At 37.3% G+C, this 13,181-nt stretch overlaps 1 protein-coding gene across 6 annotated transcripts; it reads left to right on the top strand.

The window, feature by feature from the left end:
* On the top strand, window positions 1,015-6,524 carry LOC107641068. 6 transcript variants are annotated; one of them, XM_016344578.2, is made up of 7 exons: window positions 1,015-1,601; window positions 1,680-2,672; window positions 2,747-3,567; window positions 3,650-4,033; window positions 4,722-5,280; window positions 5,360-5,544; window positions 6,059-6,524. In XM_016344578.2, exons 1-3 carry the CDS (start codon window positions 1,115-1,117, stop codon window positions 3,445-3,447), a joined length of 2,181 nt encoding a protein of 726 aa, XP_016200064.1. In that variant the 5' UTR covers window positions 1,015-1,114; the 3' UTR covers window positions 3,448-3,567; window positions 3,650-4,033; window positions 4,722-5,280; window positions 5,360-5,544; window positions 6,059-6,524. The 6 variants fall into 6 exon arrangements, with proteins under 6 accessions (XP_016200064.1, XP_020980131.1, XP_020980130.1 ...); XM_021124472.1 differs by having other exon boundaries at window positions 2,747-4,033; window positions 4,722-4,791; window positions 5,137-5,280; XM_021124471.1 differs by having other exon boundaries at window positions 2,747-4,033; window positions 4,722-4,791; window positions 5,126-5,280.

The following is a 13,181-nucleotide window of genomic DNA, read 5'->3' as shown; positions in this document are numbered from 1 at the left end:
CTAACATATAAGTTTAAATTTTAATGACGTCAATAACATTTAATATTAAATTTTAGTGAAGTCACAACATTTTGAATTTTATTATTTCAATTTGTTAATTTATTTTTTGAATGAATACAACTTTTTATTTTTAACTACAAAAGATTATTTGTTGACTCATATTACTCATTAACATATAATTTTAGATTTTAATAAAGTCAATAACAATTAATTTTTAATTTAATTCTAACATATAATTTTATTTTTTATTTAATTTTTTTCCGAAATCAAGTGAATACTTTCTTGATTTGCATGCAGATCGGTGTCAGCTATCCCCATTTTGCTCTAAACTTGGTGGGAGTCCTCTCACTTTATCTCTAATTACCTACATTTCCTGAATCAAAATTAACATCATAATCCAACCCTCACCCATACCCATTTTACCATCGCCCTCACTTCCTCATCTTCAACCTCTATGGTGATCCTTTTCAGCCTCTACAGACGAGTCAATAGTTAGTGAAAGTTATTTGACCACAATATTTGTACCACATGCGAGACATAAGTGGATCTCCAACATATATTATAAGTACCTTTTGTCAGATTATATAATTAATTTTATGGTATCTTATTTTAACTTGGTAACTTATTTCCTATATATATTAACAATTTTTCCTGTTTATTATAACTATAATACTTTAAACCAAATAATAGGGCTTAATTTTCTTTCATATAGTATTTGGTGATACATGTCCAAATGAGTCTGCATGGGATAATTGCTTGCATATGGTGTTAGGGAAATTAAATGTTGCGTTTTCCATGTTTTTTAATTTTTTTTTCCTGTAATTCACGAGTTGCGTTTTTCATATTTTTTTTAATTACAAAATGCAGGTTGTTTTTTTTAGCAGCTTTTTATTTTGTTGACAAAATGCAGGTGTCATTCTTTCTTTTAATCGGTTGGTTTATGCAAAACGTAAGCTGTGTTTTGATTATTTTACATGCTTAAATTGGGAGGTTTGACGATAAAAGCTGTTCTCCATTCTTTCTCGAGCATCGTGAGTTTTTGGTAAGTATCGGTGGTGTAAAATTTTAGGAGAGTGAGTTTAAGGAGAAGGAAAAGTTGAGGCTTTTGGAAGCAATGGAAGGTACGGCAAATTTGCGAGTGTATTATAATAGTGAAATTATACCACATACACATGAGGGTGAGATTATACCACATCCGTTTTCCCTTGTTATTCCATGCACCATGACGTTTGCGGAGTTACAAAACAATCTTTGTAGAAGCATACAAAGTCATATTTCAAAGAGAGTGAACAATATTTTATACAGAAATCCGGTCATCTTATTTGGCAAGCTAATGCAGTTTCATATAATGTCCATTACTGATGACACAAATATGCAGCAAATGTTTCATATTTATCAACAGAGTCGATTTCAAGTGACAATGATAGAATTGTATGTCGAGTTTGAACATCTTGGTACAGATGCGATTGACCACGAGTCAGACATGGATGAAGTTAGGGATATAGTTTGGGAAGAAGATAACAGTGATAGTGAAGATGACTTCGAAGCCAACTATGAAGTCAATGACGAAAACGAAGATGAGAATGAGTATGCAAATATAGGTATGTTTATTCAATATAGTTACCATTTGTTTATTTACCCATGACTAACTAATGATAGTTCACATTTGTTTTGTGAAGGCGTTGTGGCGGCCAATGATGGTGAGTTTAGTATTAGAATGGAATTTAGTTCTAAAGAGTCAGTGATCTCCGCAATCAAGAATTATACTATCTCTAGAGGAGTCGCTTACACGATGTACGCGTTTCAGCCTATGACGTTATATGCAAAATGTAAAAGGCATGACAAAGGTTGTGATTGGCTTATTCGAGCTAGTTTGAATAGAAAGAAAGGCTATTGGGAGATTCGGAGTTACAATGGCAGACACACGTGTACCACTGGAACGATTTCACAAAATCATTTCAAGTTAGACTCAAATATGATTGTAGATGCTATCAGGCCATTAGTTGAAGTTAACCCATCGTTAAAGGTGAAATCTATAATTGCAGAAGTTCAATCTAAGTTCAACTATACTGTAAGTTATCGTAAGGCTTGGTTGGCAAAGCAGAAGTGTGTTGCAAAAATCTTTGGTGATTGGAAAATTTCTTACCGGACTCTGCCATGGTGGTGCATGGCAATGTGTGCCAAGATGCCAGGCTCACGAGTTCGAATAGAGACTCTACCTATTTATCGTGGGAGTGAAGAGGTAAATGACATAAGGATACTTCGGCGGGTATTTTGGAGTTTCTCTCCCTGTATTAGAGCATTCAGACATTGCAAGCCATTAGTCCAAGTTGACAGCACACGGCTTTATGGAAAATTTAAAGGTACACTTTTGGTTGCGATTGCACAAGATGGGAACCAAAACATTGTGCCGATTGCTTTTGCCATCGTAGAGAGTGAGACCGCCGATGAGTGGGACTTTTTTCTTCATCAATTGCGAAAAAATGTTGTTACTCAAGATGGTGTGGGTATTATCTCTAATTGCCATGAGTCCATCCAGGCAGCAATAGCTCGTAGTGACGGTGCTTGGGCACCGCCAAGAGCACGACACATGTTTTGCATTAGGCACATTGGAGCTAATTTCTTAAAGAGATTCAAGACCCCACACTTGCATAAACTTGTTATTAACATAGGTATTTGAAACTACTTTTAGTCCAATTGATAATAAATTTATAGTGCCTACTTATGATAATATGGTGTTTTGTAGGCTATTCTAGAACAAAGCAGGAGTACAATATAAACTATGAGAGGCTTCGGGAGCGAGGCGAGGCATACACTAATTGGTGTGATGAGATCGGTCTTCAGCGTTGGGTATTGGCATTTGACGAGGGTTATCGTTGGGGTCATATGACGACAAATATGGTAGAGTGCATAAATTCGGCCCTGAAGGGTGCACGCAACCTTCCTGTAAATGCGGTACTTAGAGCTACATGTTATTGGCTGAATAAGTTGTTTACTCGGAAGAGTGATGAGGCTCACGAGCGTATTCGTAATGGATTTACTTATTCAGAGTTTGCCACTCGACGGGTTAAAGAAAATCTTCATCGTGCGGGAAACATAGTGGTAAACCGATTCGACAGGCACAATGAAGTGTTTGAGGTCCATGAAATGGACAACGGTTCAATATTCACCGTTAATCTTGCGCAACGAGTTTGTGATTGTGGTCATTTTCAAGTGGAGCGACTTCCATGTCGCCACGTGCTTGCTTGTTGTGCTAACCAACGTCTTGATTGGCAAGTATATGTAAATGACGTGTACAAGATGTCTGAAATTCGTAAGGTTTACAGTGCAAAATTTGCACCACTAGGCGACCCAGATACATGGCCTAAATATAAAGGTCCAAAGGTAATCGGTAATCCATCACTGATGAAAGTGGCAAAAGGACAACCCAAATCAACCCCTACGTGAGTGAAATGGATTCGCGAAAAATGCGTGGTGCTTGGCAGTGTACTCTATGCGGAGAAAAGAGTGATAGCTCTAGTCGATGCCCTCAGCATGCTGGTTCAAGTTCAGGTGGTATTGGTAGAGGTCTGTAGGACAGTAGGAGTATTGATGGTTTTTTTTTTTTTCACCTTTTTGTATATCACCTTTTTGTAATTTTTGTTTTCAGAAGATAGCTCTACTGAGAAGAGAAAACCCTTTCACTCACGATGTATGTGAGAACCCTCGAACACCCTTCATCACTAAGAACTCATCACTGAGAAGTGAGAACCCTCTCTCCCAGCCTTCTATCGCACCCTCTATCACAAGCCTCCTCCTCAGATTCGCAACCCTCGCACCCTCTCTCGCAACCCTCCATCGAAGCTGCCTCTGTCGGCGTGCCCTCCGTCAGCACGCCATCTGTCAGCGCGCCCTCCATTGGTGCGCCCTCCCTCGGCAATCACTCTATCTCGCAAACCCTACCACTATCTTTGCTGCCTCTCTCTCGCTCTTCCCTCAATCGTCGCTGCCTCCCCCTTAATCGGTGCTCAACCCTCACCATAAACACTTCAAGGTACGTATTTATTCCCTCATTGTTTCTTTGTTCCTATGTGATAAGGTTCATTATTTTGGTTCCCTCACTGTTTTGCTGTTTCTCGATGTTGTAGTGATGTGGAATGGAAGTGAAGCGAATGTTCATTACATGGGAGTTTTACTCCTGTTTGAATTTTAGCATACTAATTTTGATGCTCCTGATGAATTTATTGTCATGGAAAATAAACAGTGGATGCGTTTTAATTTTTTTTCTTTAAATTATTTTTCTACTTAGTGTTTCAATGAAAAAGTGTGTGTGTGGTAGTATGATGCATTGGGCTAGTTAATCTATCCAGTGGACATTATTGACCTTAATTTCATTTACCAATATTGATTCATAGAAAAATTGGCTCTGTACCATTAGATGCTATTTAGAGATCTTTGAAAGGCCAACATTCGAAGGAAGATGAAATATGATTTTAAACTGATGTCAATGGCTCAATTCTAGTAATGTTTTTAAGATCATCAACTTCTGAAAGGGATAAGTCTTTTATGACGTCTAATAATATTTATATGTCTCCCTCCTATAATCCTATTGACCCTAAGAAAATTAAGCAGTAAAACAAATAGAATTATGTGAACTTAAGTTCACCTGTAAACACTACTTTTACATTTTATATGTACTTAAATTCGTCTTGTAACATTTATTTTACATTTTATTTGTTCAGCCTTAAGTATGGGTTGAACATTCTGCAGGGCATTAAAGGTGAAAACAAGAATTCAAAGAAATTGCTGAAGGTAATATAATCACTGATTTTCAACTCTTTTGTTGTCCTTGTTACTATTTGAATCAAATCTTCAGCACCCATGGCCAACTGTAATTGAATTTTGCATTGTAGCCTCTTAAACATATTTTTTAGATGGAACTTCAATTACTTGTTTTGATGGTGGTTCTTTACTGAAATATATGGGGACTATTCTTTAATTCTCAGTATATATTGTTGTTTTACTTTTTCCCCTCCCCATTTTGCTCAAGATGTGGTTATTGAGAATGAATTTGAGAAAGAGCTACTTGCTGATGTGATTCCTCCAAGTGATATTGGGGTCACTTTTGATGATATTGGGGTTTTAGAAAATGTGAAGGACACCTTGAAGGAGTTGGTCATGCTTCCTCTACGGAGACCTGAACTTTTTAGCAAAGGACAGTTGGCTAAGGTGGGGGCTTCTATCTTTTCTGTCTTTTCTCTAGCCAGCAAGATTGCCCCAAGTGTTATTTTTGTTGATGAGGTTAGTATCATATTTATGTGTTTTCCTTTTCTGTTATCTTTTTCTGTATTTTTTCCTGGTTTAATATTTTGTGTGTCAGGTCGACAGTATGTTAGGAAGACGTGAAACTCCTGGCAAACATGAGACTATGCGTAAAATGAAGAATGAGTTCATGATGAATTGGGATGGTCTGCAAACAAAAGATAAAGAGCGTGTATTTGTTCTCGCTGCTACAAATAGGCCCTTTAATCTTGATGAGGCTGTTATTAGGCGGCTTCTAAGAAGGTAAACATACTATTTCAATATCTTATTCTAAGTGCTAACATCAGCCATTGGTTCAAATTTTCAATGGCTATGATTCATAGGGAACCTTGGATCATCAAGAACCAAAGTATAGTTTGCCCCATTAAAGAAAAGCTCTTGTTATTCTACATAATATTGTACAGGTTGTGTACTAATTGGTAGTCTTTTATCTTTAAACATGCAGATTTATCGTTTCCCCTTTCTTTCAGGCACTCTATTAATCGAGTTACTAAGTTTTGTGAATACTTGTATTAAGCTTAAAAATGGTTTTATCATTGCTATTGTGTACATTTTCTGTATGAGAAAGGCCTTTCATTTTTAGAGGGTTAAATAGCAATCCTTGAAAGTTCATGGTTTATCGCTGGCATGCATTTATATTGATGTTGCTGATTGTCAAAAACCATGGGTTTCTTTGTGTTTGAAGATGTCATTCCTATGCTAATATGTAATAAACTTAGTATGCAAGTTGGTATCAATTTGATTTGCTCTTTTGCAGGTAGAATATGGCAAGAAAACCAACACTTGCATTGAGGGCTATACTTGTGGAATGGTCGCAGCATTCGCTCAAATAGCCGACGCAATGAAGGCTGCAGGTGGTGTAAAAATGGGTGCAGCTATGGCTGCAATGATAGTAGTAGCAACTGCAGCTGTGATAGGATCAAAACAAGAACAAAAGATGCTCCTCAACAGTCTCCAAAATAACGTATCTTTATCTGTTTTTGGATTTCTTTATGTAGATTAGTTGAATCTTTTCCAAGTTTTATGGTAACACAGAGAGCCATTTGCGGATTGTGATATTGACAGCTGGTGAATATAATGACCACTTCAAATGTTCTGTTAGATATAGAATCATGAAGTCTTAGATGAAGCTGTACATTCAACTGAGTAGTGTGTTTTAGATATTATAAAATTTATTTTGCAAAGTAATGACTTTGTAGTGAATTTATTTTCTTTTTTTTCTTTTCAATTTTCCTGTGCCAGTTTATGATTGTATTTTTATATAAAGTTTATTTTGATAACATGATTTAGTTTTTGCATAATGATTAATTATTTAATCTTGATTATGCTAGCTTCCACAATGTTGAAAGTAGTGTGGAGTGGCCTAGTGAAGGGTTTATGTAGCTATTGGCAGGCTTTAAAAGCGTGGTTATAGGGTTATCCATACCACCATGTTTTTAAGCATGGCAATAGATGAAAGCACGACAAAAATAAAGTGTACCAATAGATCGACAAAAGCGTGGCAATAGAGCAACCAGCACCCTTGGGAATGTGACCCTTTTAAAAGCATGTCGATAGCTCAAAAAGTGTGGTGAAAAGTTATTGTCACGCTTTTTTGTACTTTTTGGCACACTTTAAAAGCGTGGCAAAAAACTGATTTTCTTGTAGTGCATCATTGAAGAAGAGAAGATTTGGTGATGATGAGGATTACCTTGAGCAAACAGAGAAGGAGAAGGAAAAGAAAAAGGACAATTCTCAACAAAAAAGGTTAACGTGACTTTCTTAAAATTTGATTATCAATGTACCATGTTATGTTGTTTTCTTATTTAGTTATTTATTTGATTTTGTTATTCTTATTCATTTGCATTTGCTATTTTTCATTATGAACATATATGGGAAATTATTTATGAGAGGTGGGAAAGCTAACTACATAGGCCATTGTATGCTGCTGTGTATTATCTTAATCCTTATTACCTCTATGAACCTAATTTCATGGTATAGTTGTATGATAAAATTGGTTCCTAACCAAGAAGAAAGGAGTAAGATTGGTCTTCAACTTCCTGAATTCAACATGCTAGGGGCCTCTTTGGCAATAAAACTACAAAGAGTAGTAGAAAGACCATGTTACCTACTGAGTTGTGGGACTTTTATAGAGATAGTTGTCCATAACTAAAAAAGTTTGCTATCCGTGTTCTAAGCTTGTAGCTCTTTTGGATGTGAGCGTAACTGGAGTGCATTTGAAATGGTGATTTCCAAAATTATTCTTCATTCATTTTATTTTTTATTTTTGTATACATATTAACTATTGGTATTATATGTTTTGAGGTTCATACAAAGAGAAAAAGTCAGATTGTATCAAAAGAAAGTGAATGACTTAGTGTATGTGATGTACAATTCGAAGTTAAAGAGTAAGCATATTAGAAAAATTTCGAAACTTGAATTTGAGGCAGTACATTCTGATGATGAGTGGATAACTTAAGAGATTGATGAGAATTTTGCTAAACGTGTTGAGCATTCTCACCCACCAACGCATGACAATACTAATGATGACCCTATTATTGAATTTGCTATTCCAAGTATGAATAGTAATAAGCTTAACATAGGTGAGGGAGGTGAGTGTGAGTTTATTGGGGATCCAAATAAAAATTAATGGAAGAACATGAACATGTGAATGATGATGATTTTGTTGATCATGTCAAACTTGAACCTGAAAGAAATGACGTTTCTGAAGAAGATGGTGAAGATGAAGATGTTGATGGAAGATGAAAATATCAGAGGATTTCAATTTTAGACTTTTAATTTATTAGAACATTTAATTGTTTTTTTTTTCGATTGTGTTATATTAACCTTCGATTGTGTGTGTTCTATGTTGAACCAGATACATACTTGTGAAGGATTTGAATATGTGTTCTAAAGTATTTGTTATAATTGTAGTATTATTTTAATTTATTATGTGTTTTGAGGTTGAACTTGTTAATTTTGAATGCATATATATATATATATATAGTGTGATTTTAATTTTAACAACACTTGCATAGCCACTATAACCACCATAAGCATAGACATAGTAGAATCCATCATATATATACACACACACACACCCCTTAAGTTAGAAATCCTTCCCTAGCCTTCAGTGCCTCACCCTAATGACCTCACCTCCTTCTTCCTCTCAAAGTCACAAAGTTTCCTTCAGTAGCGTCGTTGGCAAGCATCCAACCGCTCCCACCCAGTTCCCTCCCAGGCTCTCACACACCTTCCTTCGTCTCACTCATCTCCTTGGGTATTCATGTAATTTTATATTCACGATATTATACAGATACCCACGGGGTAGATATTACTCCCCTTGCCCTACCCCATTTATTAATCGGGTACTTGTAGTCATCACCCACAGAAAAAATACTCCCTAAATTTGCTCCCCAGCGGGTAAATCTCCGCGAATACTCGACCTGCCGAGAGAATTTGTCATCTCTATAAATGACAACTCTATATATGTGAATCCAAAGGGGGAAAAGGAATAGTAGGTGTAGCAAAGATAAATTGGGCCCACTCAATCATAAAAGCATTCATGTTCCCAACAAGTTTGAATTTCAAATATTTGGGTAAAAAACCCTAATGAGCCAAGTCAAGAATCATGTAACGTAAATATGCCAAAGTGAAATTCGTTTCAGCAATAAGCCAAACCATATTTTTATATAATTCGAACCAAGGTGGTTCGAACTCCATTTGTTAATAATTCGAACCAGGGTGGTTCGAATTACAGAGAGAGAAAATGGGTCAAGTAAATCGAACCAAGCTGGTTCGAATTACAGAGAAAGAAGCTGCTTCATATAATTCGAACCATGCTGGTTCGAATTATAGGAAGAGATGCTGCTTCAAGTAATTCGAACCAAGCTGGTTCGAATTACACAAATCCTAATTCGAACAACCATGGTTCGATTTAGTGGTATACAGAGCAGTATATATAGGGTTGTAAACGTGAGTTGCTCTCATTAGAGGGTGTAAGATGGCTAGTGAGGAGAGTTTTGTTGTTTTGGTTCACCACAGAGGATCCATTAAAAGGAAAACTCGTTCCGGTTTGAAGTTCACACATAAGGATCCTCTCTGTATTGTCGTGAATCCAACGACAAGCTATGATGACCTTGTTAGATCTGTGCTGACGAAACTTGGTCTGGAAGGTGCGAAGCGGGTTAAGAAGTTTTTCTATCGCATTCCAGTCACGGTCCTGCAGGATACCGTGAAGTATGATTGTTTCACGATTGGTAGTGATGAGGACCTGCAAGTCATGTTTCTTTGTCGGAGGCAGTTTCCGGAGGTGATGACACCAGAATTGTTGGCAAAGCTGGTTGATGTGGTATCCAGCTCAGGGGGTTCGAACCGGAATACCACCACTATGGCCACGGCAGCCGGTTCCAGTTCCAGGCCTGCCGTTGCTTCTTCGTCCGTCCCTGTGTACGAGCCAGCGGTCCAACCTGTAGCCTCCCCGTCTTTTGCTGTTGATCTCAATGACGGAGTAGGCGACGTGGTAGGATCATTTGATATTCTGCCGAACGCTTTACAGGGCGTTCCACCGGATGGCGTCGGAGACGGATTGTTGGGTGATGCAGAGGAGGACGACGTCGAGCGAAAAGTCATCGGCTCCCTCGGGGCACTCACCAAAAGTCTCCTGAAACCAGCTGCAGTTCACTGCGTACTTCTGAACCTGGCTAGGAGGAGGTATCACTCCAAGCAACTCTTGGAACCACTCCCAGGCTGGACGCCCACCCTGGATGTATATATGGAACTCTGATAGGCAGCTGCTAACGTAACGCCCATCCACTGGCAAACCCAACTGGTATGCCACGTCCTGGAGTGTGATCGTGCACTTTCCGAACGGCATATGAAACGTGTGCGTTTCCGGACGCCATCGCTCGACGAATGCACTGACAAGGGCCTCGTCTAGCCGGAACCATCTATCGTTCAGCCTTGCAAGATGGTATAGACCAGCCATCTGCAAGTACGGAACGTATCTGTCATCCAGTCGCATGCCCTGTTGCCGCCGCATGCTCCTGATGCATCGCTGAGGCTGCGCATGAAATGCACCGCAATGTTAAAACCAGCTTTATAAACAACGACAAACACCACCAACACGATAAATCATCAACAAAACATTATACTAAGTAAAACCGCATAAAAATACATCACCAAGAACCACATGCAAAACAAACCAATAGACCGCACAACTAAACCGCTAACATAGAACAGCTTAAGTAGAACCACTAACATAAAACCCCTAACATAAACCACTAACATAAACTACTAACATAAACCACTAACATAAATCTCCTACATAAACCACCATCTAACCCGCATGCAAAACCACTAAGTCACATATACCGCTAGCACGAAGTTATTTCTGTACTAACCTCGTCGTTGATGACCTCGGCTATATGAGCAACTCCGTCCAAGCGATATAACCGTGCCGGATCGTCCCCCATCAGCAGAGTATTCCGTTCAGGTCTTCGTCGGAGAGAATCTGGGTCGTTTTCTCTGGGATTTGGTGGGGTAGGGCAAAGGAAGAATGGTTCGAATGAGGCTGATTCGAACTCCTTATATAGCCAAAACACGAGTAATTCGAACCAGGTAGGTTCGAATTACTAAGGAGCCACTTCAAGAGTAATTCGAACGAGGTTGGTTCGAATTACATGGGTTGATTTCGAATGCATAATTCGAACTACCTTGGTTCGAATTACGTTGATTTTGAGTTTGAACCACCTTGGTTCGAATTACGTTCAACGTTTCTCTCACCTTAATTCGAACTATCCTGGTTCGAATTATTAACGAATGGAGTTCGAACCACCTTGGTTCGAATTATATAAAAATATGGTTTGACTTATTGCTGAAACGATTTTCGCTTTGGCGTATTTACGTTACATGATTCTTGACTTGGCTTATTAGGGTTTTTTACCCCAAATATTTTGTAGATTTTTTTTTGTCAAGCTTTTCATTTTCATTTTAATACTTCAAGCAAAATCATTTTGCTTCGTGGTATCCGCTGCGAATTGGTGATGCAGATTTTGGGATCTATTTTTTTATCCGTGCGTATTTTGGGAGATAATATTTTTTTTTGTTTATTTCAATAAAAAATCCTCATATATACATGTGCTATAATGCATTAAGTATTTTGTATTTTCTTTCCTTGTATTAGAGCACTGCAAACCATTTGTTCAGGTTAATAGCAACCCAGCCTTTATGGAAAATACAAGGGAACTTTGTTAGTTCCAGTTGCACAAGATGACAATAAAAATATTGTGCTAGTTGGATTTGCTATAGTTGAGGATGAGACCGTTGATGCATGGTGCTTTTCCTTGATAATTTGCAGAAGAATGTTGTTACTCAAGATAGCATTGGTTATTTCTAATCATCAAGCATCTATCAAGTCCGCGATAACTTATAGTAATAGTAAGTGGAATCCTCCGATATCATTCTATCTATTTTATGTAAGGCACATTGTATTGAACTTCATAAAGAGATTCAAGACACTACACTTGAGCAAACTTGTAATCAACATAGGTAAGTCACACATTTATATTTATTATTTACCACTTTTTAATTTTGTTTTGATTGTTGAATATGTCATGTGTAATATAATCCCGTGTTGTTTCATGCAAGTTGTTCTAGGACAAAACATGAATATAACATATATTACTAGCGGTTGTGTTAGCGTGACAAGGCATACAATAGGATTGCACGCGTGAAAAGTGGGTTTTGGCATTTATCGATTGATATCTTTGGTGTCAAATGACCAAGAACCTAATTGAGTGCATCAATTATGTGTTGAAGGTAGTATGCGATCTTCTAGTTACAGAAATAGTCCAAGCAAGTTTTTTTTATCAATTGAATGCGTTATTTATCCATAGGAGTGTCAAAGTTCGTATGCAACTAAATGCTGGATTTGCTTTCTTAGAATTTGCCGCTAGGCGGCTTCATGCAAATCAACAAGCATCTGTAAACATGCAAGTTAGTCGATTTGAAGAGTGCAATGAGGTATTCGAGGTGCATGAAATTCCTAGTGGCACATGCATAATACATGGTTAATCTCATGAAGAGAGTTTGTGACTGTCTTAATTTTCAAATAGATCGAGTTTCATGCCGTCATGTCTTTGCTTGTTGTTCCAACTATCATTTTGATTGGAAGGTATATGTTAATGATTTTACAAGATGGATGAAATTCAAACAATGCATCCAGTGGAGATTGTACCATTAATTAGGTAATCCAAGAGTATGACCTGTATATATAGGATCGTACCAGAGTTAATTTCTAATCCCACCTTGAATCATTTGGTGAAGGGCAAGCCTTGATCAACTCATTACTTAAACGAAGTGGACACAAATGAGATGAATGGTTCTCGTTGTTGCAAGCTTTGTGAAACGAGGGTCATAGTGTGTTGGTTCAAGTTCGAGTGGTCATATTCCAACTTCTTAGTGTGCAGCTGGTGTTCTCCTGAATTTAATCTTTTGTATTGTTTATTCCGTATTATTGTACTATACTTTTGCATTTAATTTTTTTATGTTAGGTGCCTATGTACTTTCTTTGAACATGGAATTTTATGTTGTGTGGTGTTACAATAAACTTGCTGGAAAATTTAAAGTGATAAAATATGCAAAGTTCATAAACTAAGTCTACGATGCAATGTTAAAACAAACTTGCATTAAATTCAATGTAATGAAACTATTTCCAGAGTAAAATATTACAACAAGCTTCCATTAAATTCAAAGTAAAGAAACATGAATCTAATGAAACTAACATTTTTCACGATACAACAAATATGATGTTACTCCAAAATAATAACCTTATATTACCAATAATATTTCATTAAATTCAAAGTAAGCCTATATTTGTCATTGCCAAAATATGATGTTAG

Source organism: Arachis ipaensis, chromosome B05, assembly GCF_000816755.2.
Source record: "Arachis ipaensis cultivar K30076 chromosome B05, Araip1.1, whole genome shotgun sequence".
Taxonomy (NCBI): Eukaryota; Viridiplantae; Streptophyta; class Magnoliopsida; order Fabales; family Fabaceae; genus Arachis; species Arachis ipaensis.
This window is presented reverse-complemented; position numbering and strand designations above follow the sequence as displayed.

Excerpts from the sequence above, each read along its gene's own strand:
- LOC107641068 (XM_016344578.2), top strand. The coding sequence starts at position 1,115 with ATGGAAGGTACGGCAAATTTGCGAGTGTATTATAATAGTGAAATTATA. Across the intron at positions 1,602-1,679 it reads GAATGAGTATGCAAATATAG|GCGTTGTGGCGGCCAATGAT; the intron begins GTATGTTTATTC and ends TGTTTTGTGAAG. Across the intron at positions 2,673-2,746 it reads TAAACTTGTTATTAACATAG|GCTATTCTAGAACAAAGCAG; the intron begins GTATTTGAAACT and ends GGTGTTTTGTAG.